At 41.8% G+C, this 21550-nt stretch overlaps 1 protein-coding gene across 1 annotated transcript; it reads right to left on the minus strand.

Moving 5' to 3' along the window:
- Positions 1-1000: 1000 nt before the first annotated feature.
- Positions 1001-20594, minus strand: plcb2 (phospholipase C, beta 2). The gene is made up of 32 exons (XM_073483801.1): positions 20508-20594; positions 20154-20231; positions 19396-19464; positions 17715-17855; positions 17244-17323; positions 17076-17129; positions 16902-16977; positions 16616-16716; positions 16113-16273; positions 15881-16027; positions 15626-15783; positions 14375-14457; positions 14120-14204; positions 12396-12609; positions 12213-12295; positions 12016-12112; positions 11792-11876; positions 11501-11625; positions 11063-11214; positions 9897-10061; positions 9679-9778; positions 9405-9509; positions 9148-9212; positions 8412-8502; positions 7944-8306; positions 7454-7637; positions 6766-6907; positions 5456-5520; positions 4497-4556; positions 4218-4275; positions 2652-2735; positions 1001-1171 (listed from the first exon to the last, which is right to left on the minus strand). Exons 1-32 carry the CDS (start codon positions 20589-20591, stop codon positions 1001-1003), a joined length of 3726 nt encoding a protein of 1241 aa, XP_073339902.1. The 5' UTR covers positions 20592-20594.
- Positions 20595-21550: the final 956 nt, after the last annotated feature.

The raw sequence follows: 21550 nt of genomic DNA on the forward strand, positions 1-21550 counted from the left end.
TTTTTTTGCGCATGTACATATTAAATCATGTTTGCAGACGCCTGGATATGCCAGCTGGAGGGCTCTGATAGAAGAGGTGCATGTAAACACATCTTCAACCTGAGCTACTCAATAACAGCCAGTAAAACAAAAAATGTGATAGTGAACCACAAGGTCGGTATTCTGAAATGTATTCAAGCAGCAAACAGTAAATGGCATACATATATTGCAGATTGACATAATTGTGCAATAAATAACCACATTTCTCAATTTATTCATATCTCTGTGATCAAACTCAGATTAAAGACTGGGATGTAGACATATTCAGTAAAGTTTCCATGGGGAAAAAAAACACAAAAGTGTACAGTGCAAAAGACATTTTATTAAGGACTATTCTTCACAAGACTGCAAAAGGAATAGTGGTGTATTTCCATCACCATAGATCTATACTACATTTGACCCAGTTATAGAGTAAATATAACCTTTTTTCTGCATTTCTTTCCTTGCAACAACACCCCTAAATCTCAGTGTAAATGTTTTTCTGTGGCATCATTGAGCATCACACATCGCGTGTGACAGATTTAGTCATTGTCTCGATTCAGCCTGCAGTCTCTGCTAACCCATTTTTGCTGCTATATTTTTCTTGCTACACTTATTCCCATTTTGGAACTCGTCAAGAGGACAGAAAGGGGACTGCGAGTATCAGACTAAGGCTTTTAGTGACACGCTTTCAAGTAGAAGATATTTGTCGCTCTATTAGGTCTATTTTTTGATTGGTCAAAAGGAAGAGACACAAAGAGTTAAACAGAAAATGTCCAAATCGTCTAACGTTTGCTCTACAGGACATCCGTGAAAACATCATTATGGCTTTAAACTCTCAAAAGAACCCTCTATGAATAGTACCTCTAAATTGAAATATCACACAAAGCTTCCCTAACTGAATAATGTTCCACTAGTTCATAGTTGTGCTCAGATTGTAGGTTATGTAACAGGCTGATATAAGATATAAGAGTTGGCACATCTATCCCAGGAAGACATCTCCATAGAAGCCCACTCCCTCCACCTTCTTGTCTCCAGCTTGATCGACCAGTTCGGGAAAGTGGGCCCCCACACAGACATTGACTGCTTCCCTCACCTCTGCTGGCAGGGACCTCAGTTTCTGTTCATGCTCCTTCAGGGCCTCCTGATTGAGCTGCAGACGCAGAGGCTAAAGGTTAGTCAGAGCAGAGGTGATGTCGAAAGGACACGTTGACATTTTTACACTTTCTTCTCTCTGCCAGGTGTTTATCATAATCTTTAGAGAATGGATTTGTGTATTGGCACCAGTAAAACTAAAGATCTTTGCAAAGCCCAAGCCAGAGAACTGGCTGGAACCCAGATGGCATAGATTGATTTTAAATAAGAGTGATGATGAGCTATTTTAAGGATGTTTAATAATGTGGCAATGTTCCCATATTAAGGCTCAAAAACGGCTCAATACTCAATCAATGATGTTAAATACATGCAGCAAAGATAAGCTTGCAAGTTAAGTTATCCTCATTTGTCCCTCAGCACTCACTTGAATTCCTCCCACTGTTTCGCTTGAGATCAAAAACTGTATTTGTAAAATACCACTGGTGAGACACAAAAACACATCATCCATCTGGTGTTCAAACGTCAATGTCTGAACTATCTAACACCTCTTTTTTCAATGTCAACTGCCAAGATTGCACCAAATCAAAGCAAAGCATTGTCATAGAAGTGCTGTGACATCATTTACAGCGGTGGGAGCTTGATCTGTACTTTCTCAAGCGCCCAAACTGGATGTGTCACCCATCAACATCACGTCTAATCACTGAATGGACAGATGGCCACAGTTGACAATGTATTTCAAAAACAGGGATTTGTTGTTGACCTAGTTTGGACTGTAGATGTGTGTATGTATATGCATGTGTGTTTGTAATTGAATTTAAAGTACATTATGGGGACACACCTACCAGTTGGGAGGTCCACTAGTAGATAAGCCATTATATTGTAGGACTTTTTGGTTAAAGGTCCCATATTGTAGAAAGTGGGATTTCAATGTCTATTTTAATTATAAACAAAGTCTAGGTAAAACGTAGCATTGAGACAGGTTGAACAGCGGTGCTGCAGCACAGGACAGCATGAGAAATATAATGTGTTTTTTTGTTTTAACATTAAACCGTGTTAATATTTTTGAAGAGCCACCCAAAATAAAAGTACAAACCTAATAATGAGCATAATTTAGGACCTTTAAGGTAAGGTTAAGAGTTGGAGTTATGGGAGCTAATCCTCATTCTCAGAACAATTGGTACATTGTATAAATCTTTCATGACGATCTAGAGGAGCAGCTTTATGAAGTGAATACTAAACACACTATTATAATAGAAAACAACACTTTTGAAGCACCAGTGTGTCAGTTATTATGGTACTTTGTTACTTACAGTAGTTCCACCTGGCACCGAAAGTAACACCCATAATTTTCATTTCATTCAACATTCGATGGTTGCCAACATTTAACCCAAAACATTGCTGATTGGTAAATCTGTTACTGATCTATTTTGCAGCGTCTTTGCAGGTCTCTATATGCATCGCAAACAGGAATGCACAAAAAGAAATTTCATTTCCTAGTTTAAAGTCTAAAACAAGTGTATCCTAGTGTCAGTGTGTACCTGATTAGTCATGGTCTTGATTTCCTCCAGTGTAGCAGCCTGTTTCTTCATCAGAGCCTCTTGCTGTGGGCTGTAATCTGAAGACTGTAACAATACAGTAAAGTACAACACAACATGTTGCTACTGAAAAACACAATCGATCTGTGGTTTCTGTCTATACGAGTTTGTTCGTGTCTGCATGAGGTTTCAAGGGAGAGATAAAAGACTGTTTGCATGTCTATAAGCTGCTCATCGGCTCATGTTCCTCCCTGAGTGCATGTGTGTGTGGGTGTGTGTCGATCTGGAGAGGAATGTACCCATGGGGTGCAACCTGAGCAAGAGAATCAATACATTTAAGTCACAAGAGGTTCACTTCACTTCAGTTACACAACCCTTTAGTGCACCCAGCCATTCTATCCTGAGGCTGTGCTGATTGAAAAGGTGAATGTGTTATGACTAGTTGTCGTAATTAACGAGCAAATGCTGATTAAGTAGATCCAAATGAGCTGCAATGCGACCCCAATGCTCGGAGGGATAGGGGGGGAGGATTGCTGCCAGCCAGACGGAGTCGATGGGAAAGGACTGGATAAGGAGGGAAGTGGCTAGGTCTTTAACCCAGAAACAACAGGTCTGAATCTTGATGAGCTACCAGAGGAACAAGGGCAGAGCTCAGTGAGTCATCGACCACACGTGGATTAGCCTTCTCCCTGTAAACAGCTTCTGAGTAATGGACAAGCCTGGCCTATGGTCAGGGCTCGCTGCACTTTACTCAATGGGTAAAAGGGTGTGTGTTTGTGTATGTGGGTGCTTTAAGGGTGAATGCTCACGTGTGTGGTGTTCTAACAGTTCAACAATGCATGTATGTGTGAGTATGTGTACATCTGTAAGCAAACATGTGGGTGTATGTGAACATGTGTGCAGTTGCATGAAAGGAAAGCTCTGTAACATGCCCGAGGTTATATTTTTCCTGTGTTGTTGTTCAGGTCTGTAGACAATGCTTTCTCTTTGTAACCATAGTTACACTCTCGAATACAGTATGTGTTGAACAGACCAGTGGATGTGAAGTGTCAGTTGTGACATTAGTGCTGTTACATGTACATCAGTCAAAATCAGGTGGGGTTTTCCAAGGGAATTACTGTTTCTATTAAAGGAATAGTTTGACATTTTGGGATGGGATGTTTTTGTGAGAGTTAGATGAGAAGATTGATACAACTGTCATGTCTGTGCATTAAATATGAAGCTACCTACAGCAGCCAATTAGCTTAGCTTAGCATGACTTAGCAAGCTTGCTTCAAAGATGTTGGTAGACGTCATTTGCTCCACTGGAGTCGGAGGTGTTTCCAGGCTAGCTGTTTCTCACTGTTTCCAGTCTTTAAGCTAAGCTAAGTCTGCTAAGCTAAGCTAACTAGCAGCTTGCTCTGGCTTCATACTTTCTGTACAAATATGAGAGTGGTATCAATCTTCTCATCTAGCTTTCAGCAAGACAGTGATTAAGTACCTATCATAAAATGTCAAAATGCTGCTTTAATTGCCCATGCAAGCTCAAAAGGTTTCTGCTACTTTCAATGAATTTAAAAGACTACTTACTGCTCCATCAGACTGACTAGGCTCATCCAGCAGCTCTGTGCTCATCGCCTTTTTCAGCCTAAGAGAAGTTAATTATAATTTACAATTAGACCTCTGGTACATAATGTTAAAAATACTTCAAATCAAGCCAGACTTAATGTTGAATGCCATTAAAGCAGAGGGGTTAGAAGCTAAGAAGCTGTTTCTTCTCATTTTCAGCATGAAGCTGTACCTCAGTAAGAGGAACAGCAACAAAAATGGGAACATATTAAGTAATTGAAGGTCATCCCGTGAACTCACTTTGTTTTCTCTGAGCATGAAAGTTTGGTGACTGATTTCTTCTTATTATCTTTGATTTCACTGCAAAACAACAAAGACAGAACGTGAGTAGTCATGCTTGGTTCAAAATCTAAAAATCAGAAGTGGCCCTGTAAGCAACCCTTTTCCTTTAAACAAGAGTTGCAGGGCTGTGTGTCTCTGATGTGACCTTTTCAGTGAAAGGAGGGTTTTAATGCGATGTTATAGCGTCTGTGTGAGCAGGTAGATGACCAGGGCCGCCTTCGCTTCCCTACTGCTGTTTAAACACCTGTTGGATAATGGTTGTCCTGAGATAACCATCTGCCAGCTGGGGACTTGGGATAACACACAGACACACACACACACACATCCAGAGCACCATAAGCCAGCCAAGGACATTGGAAGACCCATGAATTGAGGTGATTCATTCATTATTTGAGGTATTGTCTTCACAAAATGTCAAATGTTTCACCTCAGATGACACACACACACACATACACATAATCTCACTTGTGTCTTTTCGGGAATTCAGATAGACATTCATTTCTTGGAGCCTTATCCTGACTATAACCCTAACAACTATTGCCTAACCCTAACCCTAATCCTAAACTAATCCTAACCTTACTCTAACCCTAGCCTAATCCTAACATTATCCTAACTTGACCCTAACTTGACCCTAACTACGACCATAACGACTACTTTCCTGACCCTAACCCTTATCCTAACCATTGACCCACAAATCTGCATTTGCCAAATTGGGGACATGGCTTTTGACCCCAGTTGCACCAGTTGCCCCCAGTTAACTGGTCTTGAGTCTGACGTGGCATAAGTCAGATACACACAAACACACAGAAACACAGCGTCACCAAAATCTCAAGGCACAGATTGGACAGACTCAGCAAAGCCCTCTGCACTCTCAGTGTGTACAGCATGTCCCAAAAGTGTTGTATGTGTGCTCACACCTCTCCAGGGTCCTCAGTTCACTAGCGTGTCTCTCTGTGGCCATCTCCAACAGTTTGGCCAGTCTCTGTCACAAGAGCAGAAGGAAGTGACACAATCACAGTCAAGACAATGCTAGAAAGTGAGTACTGAGTAGCTCTAAATAACAGTGTCCACGCCGCATGTGATTAAAGTCTCTCTTCTTTCAGCCAAGCAAAAGTTCAGCTGTTGATTTAATTTGCATGAACTTTGGCTTTAAGTTTGATGAGAGTACTTGGCCCGAGACCTGTATGCGACATGTTAACTCTAGAGTACCATCTAAACTGTGGTGACAAACTTTGAAAAATTACCTGATTGACCCCTCAGTCTCATAAAGATTAAAAGCTTATGCAAAGAGTACCCCAAGCACCTGGGACCAGTGAGTAATCAATAGAGCATCTAAAGCCCTGGCTGCTTGCCCGTGATTGCAGGCACACAATGCAGAGAGATAAAATTAGGTGCTCCTTGAGAGATGTGAATACAGCCTGAATCATGGAAATGAATCCTTTTTTTGGGGATGAATCATTAGATGTAATAAAGACAGCTAAAAGGTGGCTGCGAGGAGAGTGGTTGGATGAGGAGCACATCATAACAGGTCACAACAGGACGAGGAGGAGATCTTGACTTTCAGGTACAGAGTGAGAAAAATATTAATGAATGCAGAATTCATCCGCCATGTTGCACTGTCAAGTTTCTACAGCAGCACAATACCAAAAAAAAGGGACAAACCAAAAGCTGGCTCTAGAGAGGAACTTTCGAGTTTTTGGTGGCCACCATAAGGGAGGGTAAGGCGAGGCAAGGAGTATTCAGTTGGTTGCGGTCTGCAACCTCACCACTAGATGCCACTAAATCTTACACACCAGACCTTTAAATTGTTAGCAAACAGTTGCTTTTTATATCATGCAGATGGAGCAACATTATAAAACGTATGGAGTCGTTTTTTTTTGATAACCTGGCAAATGTAAGCCTAATATTCACTCTCTTTACTCTCTCGCGTACTGCCGAAGGAAATATTTTGCTCTTTAACTGCTAAATGCTCAACTATGTTCACCAGCTAGACTATAACTTTGTCTGCCGTTTGGCGCTGAAGCAGGTAATGCACAGTGGGTTTGAACCAAAACAGTAAAGTTGAACTGAAACAATCAGCTGAAAGATGCTAAAATGCTCTGTATAGCTAAGGGACACTGCAGAGGCAATAATGAGAGTTTATAATGCAGCTTCAAGCAAAGTACTTGAGTAAATGTTGTGAGATATTTTCCACCACTAATGTCTTTTTTTCCTGATTTTTACAAACCTCTGTGGCACACTGCTCTTTCTTCTTCCTCAGCTGATCACATTGCTCCGTCCACAAAGCCTGCAGCTCCCCCTGCATCTTTTCTTTTTGATCCTGCACCCGCTCTGTCTTCACACCGGAGTCAGAGGCGTTTCCATCTCCCCTGGAGGAACCAGAATATAATTCAACATAACAGGACTCTTACGCAAGGGGAACAGAATCTACAAAACAGCAAGTAGTTAAATGAATGTCCAATCACATGGTGACTGGAAATCCTATACAGCAATGCTCATTTGGCCTTGAATAACACATGTTTTGGCCCGAAAGTGTAGTGTGGAAGGCTATGCATAAAAAGCACTGTAGCCCATATTCATTTGGTTGTTCTGCTTCAGACGGAAAAACACATTAGCCGTGGAATATTCTCCGTGCTTCTAAATCTAATCTCGTTAATGACACTGACCAAAACAACAACAACTTCATTAGTGGGTCAATATTAATATGCTGTAGAATTCACTGCTACTTTGTCAGAAACAGAATAGTCTTTGGTGGATGACTAAACATACAATTGGACAGATGGATCTTACTACTCTGAAATGATGACATGACACCCCTCCTCCGCCAACACATTTATTCTCTTGCCATATTTCAGCTAGAACCTGATTATGAGAAGGATTGTGACAACAAATGGGAGACAAATAAATCCCCTTACTCTTTTTTCTTCACTGAGGCCTTCTTCTTGATGGCCTTGAAGGAGTCAGAGTATTTCTGAATCAGGTCCTCTCCTTTTTTCTGATACTTTTTCTCTGCTTCCTTCATCTCTCTCTCCTGGCGCTTGATGACCTTCACGTAGTTTTTGTGCTCTGTCAGTTCTCCAGTAGTCACAGTCGAAGGCTCTGTGGCGGAAACACACAGGACTTGGTGTGAGAATCCACCTTCTTGTGTCGACATTTGATATGCTTTTCTAATAAACTAAGCTTGTCCATTTAACAAAAAAAAGTCTGAATTTGTCTGAATTTTCTCGAGAAACTGTTATGACTGCAGCAAATGAAGCACTTCGGTTTTACCTTCGCTGGAAGTCGGTGGCTGAGATGAGTCATCTGATCCTGCAGATGGTGAACTTGCTGGACAGGGCAAGACCTCAGCAGCAGCAGCAGCAGCAGCAGCAGCAGCAGCAGCAGCAGCAGGCTCTTCAGCAACACTGGCAGCTTCTGTGTCTGGTTTATCATCTGAAGCAGACTCAGGGTTTGTGCTGGATTCATTGGCAGGCTCCTCTTTGGTTTCAGGAGCTTCCTCTGGCTCTGCAACAGCTTCCTTCTCAGGGGCTGCCTCTTCAGGAGGAGGAATGGCTTCAGGAAGGGTTTCAGATGTGGCACCTTCTGCATCTGGGGCTGGATCTTCAGCTGGAGCGTCATCAGGAGTTTGAGGAGGTTCTGCCTCAAGTTGTGCAGTGTCTGGCTTGCTCTCAGCCTCTTCTTTACCTTCTTCTGCACTTGTTTCTGGAGGAGGCTGGGATGATTCGTCTTTGGCATCAACTGGTGGGGTAGGTTCGGATGCGGCCGTTTCTAGCGGTAGTGAGCAAAAACACCTTCTTATTTCAGCACTAAAGGACTTGCTACAAGAGCCATATCAAAGCTCAGCATTTTTCGAAACTCTGAACTGTGCATTACCTGCAGTCGGGGCTTCACTTTCCTTAGCTTTGTCTGTGGGGGTTTGGACCACAAGAGGCAGCTCGTAGGGAGAAATGTAGTCGGAAGATGACTGTGTGTGAACAAAAAGGACAGGACAATCACAATCTAACAAGGCTGGTAATCTTCCAGAAAGTTAATTAGTGCTGTTAAGGGTTTAAGGGAGAGCTATGGACATTACTGATATAAAGGAGACATATTGACATAAAGGAGACATATGCTCACTTTCAAGCTCATAATTTTATTTTGGGTTACTACTCGAATAGGTTTACATGTTTTAGTACTCAAAAAACACATCAGTTTTCTCATTCTGTCCAGTGCTGCAGCACTGTATTCCCCGTCTGTCCGACATGCGCCGTTTTAGTTCCTGTCTCTTTAAGGCCCCCCCTCCCAAATACCCAGCTTGCTCTGATTGGTCAGCTCACACACACCTGAGCCAGCACCGCTAACAGCAACAGAGCAGCTGAGCTAAATCAATTCTTACATTAATTGTGCAAATGTGTGACATGGTGACATAGTGTGATGTCACAAAGTCAGAGAATTAAAGGCGGGACTACCGACGAGGCATTTTAGGAGAATTGTTTTCTGCGGGAGGGAGGAGCTTCTGTTGGTGTGGACTTTGACCTTTTTAAGCTCTTTTACATGCACAAGAACATATATAAAACACTAAAGGAAAGATAAGACCATAATAGGTCTTTTCTAAGCATCTTTATGTTACCTCTTTTGGGGTCTTTGTGGTCTTCTCTGTGCCTTTTGTTGGGTTAAACAAGGCATCTGTGAAATCTGAGGGAGAATGAAAACAAATCAACGTCAGTGCACTATGTAGCAATAATTCGTACATTAAAAAAACAACAACTAAATGCTACCAAGCTCCACACATCCAAACTGAATCTTGTCCCTGGCTGTCACTCTAAAAATATGCATTCAGTCGTAGCAGACTTCTTCTCCAAAACTACAAAGTGAAAAGCCAAGCACCTGCAAAAGCAGCGGGGATGTAGTCCTTGACCTCGATGTACACAAAGAGGGCAGGCAAAGTGAGTGGCATGTTGCTCTCACTGCGCAGGCAGATGTGATGAAAACCTGCAGGGCATAAAAAAAACCTTGAGTGAATTAGAAACAAGGCAGCAGCTCCCCTGATCCACGTTGAAGCAAACACTGCGCGGCCTTGGATGACTCAGGGGTGTTTTGAATTATGCAGATTAGATGAAACATGAAGTGAAGTGGGGGGATTTTTCTCAGTTTCACCAACCTGATTGGATGGCATCAAGTGGGATGATTCTGTGTCCCAAGAATTTACCGTTCTCCTCGTGGACCACAATTCTTAGAGAGGCCATTTCTGGGAGCAGAATCTATCCATCATAACAACAACAAATATATTAAGGCCAACAGCAGCAGCAAAACAGCTGAGCTCACACAAACACATTCACCCGCACATATATTTGACCATATTTGTTGACAGACACACACTTTCTCAAAGACAAAAGGCTCCTCATTCCACACTGGGTTAATGGCGTTGGGCGTGGGGGACCACTTGGTGCGATATTTCTTCTTGGGGTCTCCCGGCAGCCCGATCACCTCCACCTCCACCCCTGTTTTCACGTTCTTGTCGGACAGGAACTGGCCCGAATAGATCTGGTGAAAGAAGTGAAAGAGTGAGATTTGAGGACATACATGGACGAAGTGGTTAACAATATGGATGTGTCCTGTTGTGTGTGGACCCATGTTCAGGACACAGTGGGTATAAATAGAGCTCGGGTTTTCACTCATGCAGAGTCTGCTGAATACCAGGAACCATGTATCACTCTCAGCATGACGCTTGTATTATTACGGACTCCGCTTCTAAACTAGAGGGAAAAGCAAGCGAACATGGTTGCACACACACACACACACACACACACACACACACACACACACACAGGCTATAGCGGTTAATTTATTGCTCAATTTAGAAGAGCAAAAACAGATGTCAGCTATACTCTTATTGCAATGTTTGTGCATCAGTCTTCTCTACAATGCAATACCATTATTACTCTCTACCGTTATTATTCTTTCCCTTTATTCATTCTGTTTTTGTTGGCTTTATGTCTTTTCCTGTGTAGTGCATTGCGAGCAATAAATCAATTCAAATTATTCTATAATAAAGCTGATTGTGATTGTGATAAATACGTTTTTTTCCTGGGGCAGTATGTAAGAATTTCAATTTAAAACATTAAAAAAATTAACTCAAGTTATCAACAGAATATGAAGAAATAACAGGTTTGACGCTATGTCATAGATTTCTATATAATGTGTCGCAGAGATATCTTCTGAAGTCAGCATGCTAACCAATAGCGCCGGGCCTGAAAAGCTTGTGCGTTTAAACAGACACTCCTACAGTAGTCTGGCTAGCTGCATGGCTAAACAAGCTAACAATCGCTAGAGTCATGGATGAATAAACAGAAAACAGTTGTGCTGGGAGTATGAATTCATACAGGTGGCCAATTCTTACATATTGCACCTTTAAAGTCATTGTTTTCACCTCATTAAACTGTTATCATGTTTGGTTTTTTTGCACAGATGCTTGAATCCCTATGCCAAACGTACAACAATCAAGCAAGACAAGCATAATAATTATTACAAGGCTGTGAACCTGCCTTTATGGTCAATGTGCTGGCCACAACAGTGTCAATCCTGTCACAGAAAGGGTCAAACTTCTTGTCACTGCGACGCAGAACATCATGCTTGAGCAGGTAGCCCGTTCTGCCGTTGAATTCAAAGAGAGCCATGTTCAGCTGCATGGGAAAATCTGAAAATAGGCACAAATAAACCCATTCATGCCCCCTTTCTTCAGCACAGGGAGGAGCAGTGAGGGGTTGGGGATGCAGAGCACAGCAGAGGCCTGTGCGGCACAAAGAGGTGCAACACTGACCTGCTGTGGTGAAAAACAGAAGCTCAGGTTTAAAAATAAAACACCTCACATCAGACCCAAGTGGTGATTAAAAAGAAACAGTGAGAGCCTGCATCGTCTCATGTAGCGCAACACATTTATGATATTTTAAGTAGTTATCAGTGCAATGTGTGTCCATTTCTACCCATCGTCTGGTAGTTGAGCGCCACCATCTGGCAGCCGACATTCCAAAAAGGCTGGGGGCTGTAATTGGATGAGTCCATTCTTGTTCCTTTGGGGTAAATCCTGCTCATCTGCCTCTTATTGTATCTGAGAAATATGGTTCAGGAAGCATAGTTTTACATATTTCGATAACTGGCATGTGAACCAGGATCAAGGACAGCTCAAAATAGCATATTTTGATGTACTTGTGTGTCATTTTTAATCAGATTATTTAACACGGGTTGCCTTATTTTTGGAGCAGGACAAAGGATACTCGACAAATTCAACAGCAGTCTTGGCAATCATTGTCTCCCCTTTGGTCTCCACAAAAGATGAGATGACGTAACTCTTGTTTTTCTCTGTGAAGAAAGAAAAGAAAGTGAGGAAAAATTACACAACTCAGACTGACTTTGATTTGTCTACCTGTCAGTGTTTTAAAAGTCTATGTTGTAAAAATCTTTTTTGTCTGAGCCCTGTGTTAAATTTAGGAAGACATACTTCTGGCATTGTCAAAAGAAATGAATTTGTTGGGCTGGATGTAGTTGACCAAGGATGACATCGCCTCATACGCTGTTACTTCTTGTCCGGCTGTGCCCTGTGGGGGATTGACAGGGAGTTTAGTGATGTTTGAACTGTTTTCAAAGGACACGGATGATGTGAAGCAATAAGACTGTCATCACAACCGCATACTCTACCTCATCTGATGTCTTCATTTTCTCCTCATCCTGTTCCTCTGTGTCCTCCTGCTCCTCTGTGTCCTCCACAGCTGCCTCCCCCTCTGGTTAAACATGTAAACACAATGTCAGCGACACCTAAAAATAACTAGAGGCCAGATTTTGGAATGTAATCTGATTTGGCTCGAGGCTCATCTAGTCCACCTTGGTTCTCCTGGGTGCTGGGTGCAGGGTTGGCAGGATCCTGGGAAGTGGTGTTTGGGTCCTGGGCAGATGCAGCTGTGGTTGTGGTCTGGTCAGTGGCTGCTGGGGTGGGTTTCTTAGCCTGGGTTGGCTTTTCATGGCTGCCCTTCTTGTTCTTGATGAGGATCTTACCCAGCAGCTCAGATGGGCTGGGGATCTGCTGACCTGGCTTCAGCTGGATGGTACAGATAAATAGAAGGAGACCTAAAACTAACTTGGAGCAAACAATGACAAAACACTTACCAGGAGGTTCTCTTCCCCCGTGTCCACCATGTTGCACCGCCATGTTTCTACTGTAGCCCAGAATGGACAAACCGAACACTTGCTCTGGAGAGGGCCTTTTGTGTTTTTCACAATTTTAGCGGACAACGTACACTGTAAAATCTGACAAAGTCACTTTACTTTAAAATAATCAAGAAAACCGATTACCTCAAAATCACCAAGTAAACTAACAATTTTAAGCTATTAAAACTTTTTTAGCTGGTACAACTTAAATTTTACTTTACTTGCTAATCCCCCTCTTGGGATGGGTATTCACAAGGTTGCAAGCTGCAATCTCATTGCTAAATGCCACTAAATCCTACACACTGGACCTTTATATGGGAAGATCCATTGCTACTACACCCATGTCGGTATATTATATAGATTTGTCCAGATTAAACAAACAAGATGTCAGTAAGCAGACTTTTTTCTTTGGACTGAGCCAGGCTAGCTTTTTCTCCCTGTCTCCAGTCTTTATGCTAAGTTAAGTGAACTTGCTGAAAGTAGCTTCATATTTAGGGTACAGACATGTGAGTGGTATCAATGCTCTCGTTTCACTCTCACCAAGAAAGCACATTTCCCAAAATGTTGCAGTATTTCCTTTTGATGACTAGAGAGGGCGCTTACATTCTACAATGTCTACAACAGACATTCCAAGCTTTTTAGGGTAAATTCAAATAGACTTACTATCTTAGACTCATTTGTCCTGACAATTTAGACCAAGTTGTTGTGCACCAAAAAAGCTTAGTTGAAGGGAGTGCAAGATCAAAAACTTGAATACATCATTAAGCTGTTTTGAAGAAAAATTAATGAAACATTAAAGCAATTTTTACCATCAAATAACAGCTTCAAAATCATTTTGATGGGACAGTGTCTTGTAATAGGGTAAATGGTGTCTCTGTCTCAGCCACTCTGCCTCCCTATCACTTGTTTCTGCATTATGTAACTTCAGTGAGAGGGTAGGATCACAGTGTTACATACATGTAATGATGTAATGAGTTTTGTTGAGTCATGAACTCAGAAACTCAGAAATCCTCACTATGGCCCTGATATTATTTGAGATGTCCTCTCCGCCTCAGGAATACAAACATGTGCACATCCCTCCACAAAACACACACACGTGCACACACACACACAACTGAGAGGAGGTGAACAGATGGCTGTTGATATAAATCAATTTAATAGGTACAGGAGCCTGTGAGGGTCATGTCTGGCAGAGACAAGAAAGGAGCCAAACATGAAACTTGAACTTTGCTATTAATTGCCTTCATGCTGGTGTGGTTAGACTGCATGACTCAGCTGAGTCTCACAGGATAAACCTTTATCTAATCTATCACAAAGTCCTCTGTTTAACAAACTCCCAATATAAACTTTATCCAACTCTATTATTGTGACAGCGAGCTGTGTTGCAGCAGTGTACTCACAGGGTATTTGTCCAGCGACTCTGTTAGCAGGGCATCACCAAATATGGTTTTGCAGTAGTTTGCCATCTTCTCCTGCTGTTTCACCCTGGAATAAAGCACAGTAACACCTGTCACAGTCTGCTGTCTCTGCCAGACTGGAGAGTTCAATTACATCCTAAATATGCTCCATCAATATTGGATAATGGCATCAGAGCATTATTACATTGTGTTAATAATATTACATGGCGTGAGGTCATGGAAAAGCTCAGGTCTTACGAGTCGACGTGGTTCTCGAATGAGAGGACAACGGGATACTGTGAGGTCTTGAAGGCGCTCTCAGCAATCGCCTCAATCACATCCTGCCACACATCAGAAAGAGACAGGCATTTTTGTTTTTTATGCATTAGCTAGACTTATATTTGAATTAGATTATGATTTAAGAGATACAACAGAGACATAGAAAACAAAAATAAGCTGACAACACATCAGCAAACAGCAAGAAATATGAGTATGAATTGTTGCTTCTATGCAGCGACCCTGAAGTCAGCTCCAAACCTATCACATCTAGAGGCTGACAGTAAACTGAACTGAGGTGTTGTGTCCAGGCCCCGGGGACTGTGGTGCTCCGCCTGCCCTTAAATGGAAGTGTTGAGTGTCAGAGAGGATGACTGGGGTGCCTGTCTGTGTGTGTATGTGTGTTTTTGTGTACTTTTAAGCCTTCACATGCTTTTGCTATTTGATGTGCACATTAGCATGAATAAATAAACTTTTGATACCAAAGACACATTCCTGCACTGTGTGGGCAGCATGAACAGCTTCTGGCGAGTGTATATATAAGGATGTCATACCGAAACAATGCAAACTGAGCTCACAGGAAACTAGAGGAAGGCCATTTACTAGAAAAGGTCCAAGATTTATGATAGACCACAGCAAGAAAGTACTCAGTGGAAGTGGGTTGGGCTTATAACAAGAGCTGTCATAAATCGTGTATACTGCTTCACTTTCTGGGTGTAATGTTCACTTACTGCCATTTATACTCATCATAGGGCCATAAATACAATACATACAGGGGGGACACGTTCCCCAAAATATTCAAAGATACTATATATTGATAATAAATGTAAATATAAATATATATTTTTATTGTTATGCTACAACAGGAAAGCACCCACCACCATCTGAATCAATCAAAGCAAATGTTATTGCCATTTATTATTATTATTATTAGTACCGGTTCTTGTTTTATGGTGTACTGCAGTTCTGCTTAAGTTATGTCCAAGTCCAAGGTACAATCAAAGCAACACATGATGTTATGTTATGCAAAATTCCTGTTAAAATGCTAGCTAGCTAGTATGCATTAGCTGGCAAGTAGGACCACCGCAGATTTGCCTGGTTTACATCCCTGTCGTTTCGATGCAAAAGCCAGTGGGCTAACGTGTAAAAAGTAAAAGAAAATATAAATATGTAAAATGTTAGATTTGAATGTGGAACTCCACTGAAGGTGTTCCCAAAACTATGCGTAAACACCTTGAAGAGGATCTCAGTCGTCATGGTGAAGCCGTGGGTAATGATGGGCTCTTCATCTGGAGGTTTGCCCTTCCAACAGTCCAGCTCCAGACAGCGGCAGCCGGACAGCAGACACTGGCGGTACATCTCCGGAGAGGACACACCAGAGAACTGACCAGCTGCAAGGAGATACACAGAAAGACTCAGAAAAATCTTCCAGAAATGAGATGTTCAGTGTGACAACTTGTGAGCTAAAATCAAAGTGGTGTATGTAACCTGTCAGGTATGTGTTGTGGGAAGACTTGATGAAGTAGTGGGGTATAGGTTGGGTCATGTCCTGACACTTGGCCAGCCTGTCCTGTATGACAACTGATGTCTCCGGCCCCATCAGGAAAAACAAGAGACCTTCTGGAGAAATCAGATCTGCAGATGAACAAGAAAGACACGCTGAAGTACAAAAACATTATCAAGTCCTCGTTATAATAGATGCATCATCAATGAATCTCACTTCTGTTTGTATTAGCGGAGCACGGTTCATATTTGTCAATCAGAGCCTTGATCTGGTCCTGCCGCAGTCGTGGAAACAGCTCCTCGTTGAGCCGAGAGTCCCTCTGTTTCTCGTTTAGGAACTTGGTGAAATTGTCCTTTGTCATGGTAGGTTTGTTGGAGCTGGAGGGCATAGTGAAGCATGACAATCACATCAACACTACACGCAATGTTGCTGCTGTTATGTTATGGCTCACTAATCTGCCACCTGAGCCCATGCCAGGTAGCTAGTGCACAGATTGGAGACTCAGGTTGGCCAAGCATGAGCATGAAATAATATAATTTACAGCAGACGTTTTTTTTGGCTTTGTGCTACCAAATAAGAACATGTTTTTACTGAAAGCCTGTCGGACTCTCAAAATGCAAGAAAAAGCTAAACAGATAATACATGGTTTGAGCTACAGAGTGAGGAATATCAAGCCATATCAGGTGATAACCAGTGAAGCACAGGAGAGGCCAACTCACTAAGAAGTGAAGATCTCGTAGATCTCAGGCCGAGGGCAGAGATTTGTCAGAAAGGCCTTGAAGGCAGACTCAGTGAAGACGTCAGGCTTCATGGTGTCATACTAAAAAGTAAAATGAGTCTGCATGAGTCTGGGTACCTTATTCCTTGCTAAAATAACAGTCAAGAATCACAACAAACACCAGGGTATCGTGGGAAGAGGTGAAAAAACTGCTTTAAAAAAATCTCTGAAGGATAGATGGACTGAAAGAACACAGTCAACCCACCAAAATGTCTATATTTCCTAACCTTTCCTTTAGGGAGGTGTGCTGATGCCAAGGCACTTTCCACCCTCTTCTTATCCGCAGGGAACATCTTGTAAATGCTGAGAAAAACACAGTGAGTAGGAAACATGGTAATCTACTGTACAAAGTAACGGCTGTGTGCCATCCTACACCTTCACATGGTTGCACTGTAACCTACTTTTTCACGGGAATCTTGCCGTCCTTGTTGGTGTGAAGAGAGATGCGGATGTATCTAAGATTGAACACAAAGGCTTTATACTCTGTCACACATGGGGGAAGTTAATGGTGTTGCATTCGCTCAGCAACAATACAGGCTGAGCTGTCAGATGACATGATGTTCACTTACATTTTCTCCAGGAAGACCTGCCTACACGCGTTGTTTCTTGCAGCATTGTAGGCAATTGAAAGGATGTCATTTGCCCAGTTCTGATGATACAAAAAGGGATACTACTTAAAATATCAACATGAATTGTGCTTGAAATGTCATTTGCCCTAAAGCCATTATCAAAGATTTCTAATGGTCACAAACTCACCACTAGAGGGCATTAATATAATATTACCCCAGGAAATGAGAGTAGTGCATGTTGCACAGTTGTGATTTCATTACAGTTCATTAAATCCGGATATTGGAGTCATAAAGTCTGATAAAGGCTAAAAGGGAAAGAGAGGGCACCTTATGGGGGGAAGGAAAGGCTCATTGTATAATGGCTAATGGCCTGTGGCTGTTTGAACAGTCAAAGGGGATCAGTGACATAAAGGGAGGATTGTAAACAGGAAAAGTCACAGGAAAGAGTCAGTGTACAAAGAGGCTCATTACCTGTGTCACTTTCTCCTTAGAGGCAAAGAAGTTATGATAGGTCAGATTCACGGTGTCTGGACCTGAGACAATGGTCAGAGTTTTGGCGAGATGGTTGCTGTCGGGGAAGTCAAGGTTGAACACGTTGCGGACCTTGGGGTGCTGTAAAAGACAAAAGGGAGGAGGTATGTCTCAGAGCCAATCAGATATCATTGGCTCAAAATATATGCTACAAGGAACTTGATTTTTGTTGATTCTGGCGGCCCCTGTGGAGAAAAGTGGTATGAGCACCACTGGCTCCTGTAGTAAAAATTTCAATATGGCTAGTGCGTGTATTTTTATTAAAAAAAAGAGAGCGAAAGAAAGACACAACATATTTTTTATATTATTTTTCTTTTTTAAAGGTGCAATATGTAGGACAGGAACTTTGGACTGGGATGGGCTGGAGCTAGCAGATTACCATGCTAACATAAGTAGATATCTCTACAACACAATGCATAGATATATTTATCATGATGTGGATACTGCTTTTTATTCACATTCTGTTTATAATTATAGTTAATTTCTGAACCTTTTTTTTAGATTAAGAACTGTAGTATGATGATGTTGTCAAAGTAAACCCTGTTTTCGTAATGTGACCTTTCATACACCTAAGTTACATGTAAGCCCACAGCTAACAGATTTGGTTGTTTTGTAAAAGTAATTTTGTTGAGCTAAGCTAAAGTTATCAGCATTGCCTGGTAGTGTTATGTCTTCATAATAATACAGTGAGATATAGCGAGGCGAACATAAAATGTTATAAGTCAGACTTTTCCTCAGGCTGTGTAATTCCACCATAAAAAATAGTTTTAATTTTCTAAATCTGACTTGGTATTAAGAAGCACTAAAATAACTATATAGGAATTGCCAATCTTCTATTAGCTGATGGTCTCTTTATGTTATGTAGGGCATACAGAGACATCAGTATAACATTTAGACTTAGTCGGCAGCACTTGCTCTTTGGGAGCTTGTTTAACACAGGCAAATTCGCGGACCAAGTCATGCAAACATATGCACATACACACTGAGACACATTCACACACACACACACACACACACACACCAGTGTTTTAGGTACAGCCTTCTTCTATCTGCTAGTCCACTATTCATCACTTCTACTTTCAGATATGCAGAGCAAACATCAGCACGGGAGCTGCTTTTCCCAACAGTCCTCAGGGGCCCGAGAGGAAGATGTGCTTCCAACATCATGCCAGCCGGGATGATGCAGAGCTCCGTGATCCCCCTGAGGGGAACAGATTTCAAATTTCACCTCTGAACCCTCAGTGAGAGATGACGATGACTGCATACTGCAACTCTCTGCGGAGGCCGGTGAGGAAGCGGAAAAAGAACTACAACTGTCATCTTTCAGCTCAAACAAACAAACACGCACAAGCTCGCTCGCGGAAATCTCAGATCATGACTCAGTGTGTGTTTATGTTTGTTTGTGTATGTGTGCATCTGTGTGTTTCTGCACTTGGAGAATAGCCATGGGTGCATGTGTCCATGACCATTTTTGCAATGCAAATATGGCTCTCATATTAATGGGCAAATGAAGGGCTTGACACCCTATTTGCATGCCTGCAGAGATTCTTACGTAACAAGCACACCACTTTGACTTAATGAGAGAGCAGATTGGTACATTAAATAATGATACTGTACTCACTTTGGGAAGTTTTGCATATTTTCCTGTTCTGGTATCTCTGATAGTAGCAACATCCAGGAACGTTGTCTCCTAGAAACAAGAAGCAGAGATTCATCTCCAATACTGAATTCAACATGTAGGCTCCAGTCCAAATATGGATTCAGATACAAGTCATCCTTTGGCAAAGTGCAAAAACTACGGGATCGACTTTGTTTTTGTGAAGAATATTCGACTGCGATGTCTTGAAACATCATGTGGGAAAAGTGTGAAGGGAAATTTCACATTTCAACACTTTAAAGTCAACAACAGCGAGAGCCCAGACACATGAAGCACACATTCGGTGTAGGCTTCACTGGTTTTGTGATGTGGTGAAAACCAGAAGGGGCCTCAATGAGCAAGCGGGAGAGAGAAATGAAGCACAGATAGTCTTCTTGATGGAGTGCATCACAGTACAGCAGCACGGTGCAGCAGGATGGTGAGCCCACATCAGCACCAATCAATAATCTCCACAAGCTGCCGGGACCGGAAGGTGCACTGCAGCTTTGAGCTATCCCACAGCTTTGGCAGATCCTGATCACAGGCACATTACACACTCTGGATGTGAGTCACTGAAACATGACTACCTCTTTTTGGTATATCTTTGAATCTGTCAGGTTGTGTTTGTCTGATGCACAAAAAGCCATTTCACTTCTCGTAGCTACTCAGCACCTCTGCACACCTATGACATATTGTGCAAGGACCCATTTTCTTTTCCATTCCAGACTCTAGATATTGATTACCTTGCTTTGGTTGATCCAGTAGACATAAAAACCTTTTGGATCCATCTTCATGGTGACAGGAACAGTCTTTGTGGAGTCCTTGATGGAGACGAAAGAATAAGTGTAGATTTTTATTGAGTTTAAACCTCTAAAACAGAGCTGCTTGATGGCGAAGCGTTGATGCTAAATTAGATAATATATGCTGTAGGACTACTTACAGTATATCTTCCAGAACAGTTCATTAATTCAGCATCAGTGATTAAAATCATTAGAGTGGGAACTCGCACTTATCTCATCAGGAAATGAAAGATTAAAAAAATGAAATCACTGTTAGAGCTGCATAGTTTCTGAAATGTACTTGAAATATTCACTCACCTCTGACCATTTGGTGAATCTCTCTCCTTTCATCAGGTAGTCTTTGACCTCTGGGGCCTCCAGAAAGTGTCTTTTCTTATTCATTTTGTCCTTCTAGAGTGGCCTCTGTTACAGTTTGATGCTATAACTGAAATATATCCTTTGTCTGAGTGTACACCATGATCATAACCATCAACTAGCTCATCCCTCCGTCCGTATACAAAAGATACACTAAAATGGAGTTTAGTGCACAGACTCAGGTAGGCTATTGTACTCAGGACACACCCTGAAAAATATGCATTGCAAATGAAGATGAGAAAAAACAAAACAAGTAACTTGACTAAAGGTGAGGGTGCTGCCTTCAAGCTACCCTGAATCAGAACTGAAGATTGAGCAGTTCGTATCACAAAAAAGACTATATGTAGTCATATTTGATTTAATTGTAGGTTGTAAGCTGAAAAATCACTATCATGTCATCGCTTCCTGATTGATCAGCAACTGAAAAGACAATGGATAGTGAAATGTGGAAAGACATTGGGCCATATTTCAAGGTAAAAAAAACAATAATCAATAACTGATAGCCTGTTAGCTACCGTTAGAAAACAGCGTTTTCGTCACATACACATTTAATTCAAGAAACAAGTTTTAAAGACAACATTGTTATGACGTAATGAGTTTTGTTTGTAGTTAGCACCTACATTACGTCTGACAAATTGTTACAGACCTGGGGTTTGGATTTGCGACAGTGGTGTTACACTCAGAAACTGTGTGGGGCGCCAAATCGCACAAAATACCAACTTTTTTACATAATGTTTCTTTAATGACAGCATCCATTCGGCCTGATATGAACCTGATGACTCATGTTATCACAGCATGATTCGACAAAGCGTATTGTTCTGTCTTCAAGTGCACCCATAAATGTTCAGTGGGGTTGAGGTCAGGTTACTGTGGAGTTATGTCCATGACAGTCCAGACCAAGGACTCCTTGGTCTTCTTTGGTCTTCAAGTAGGTCTGTCAAAGCTGTGATGTGTGCTTGGGCTCATTATCCTGCTGCTGCAGTATG

The sequence above is a fragment of the Pagrus major genome, chromosome 16 (genome assembly GCF_040436345.1).
Source record: "Pagrus major chromosome 16, Pma_NU_1.0".
NCBI classification, from domain to species: Eukaryota; Metazoa; Chordata; class Actinopteri; order Spariformes; family Sparidae; genus Pagrus; species Pagrus major.

Coding starts and splice junctions, on each gene's coding strand:
- plcb2 (XM_073483801.1), bottom strand. CDS start 20,591: ATGAATAAGAAAAGACACTTTCTGGAGGCCCCAGAGGTCAAAGACTAC. Junction 14,458..15,625: donor CGACTGAGATCCTCTTCAAG/GTGTTTACGCAT, acceptor GATGTGTGGCAG/GATGTGATTGAGGCGATTGC. Junction 8,307..8,411: donor AAGTGAAGCCCCGACTGCAG/GTAATGCACAGT, acceptor CACTACCGCTAG/AAACGGCCGCATCCGAACCT.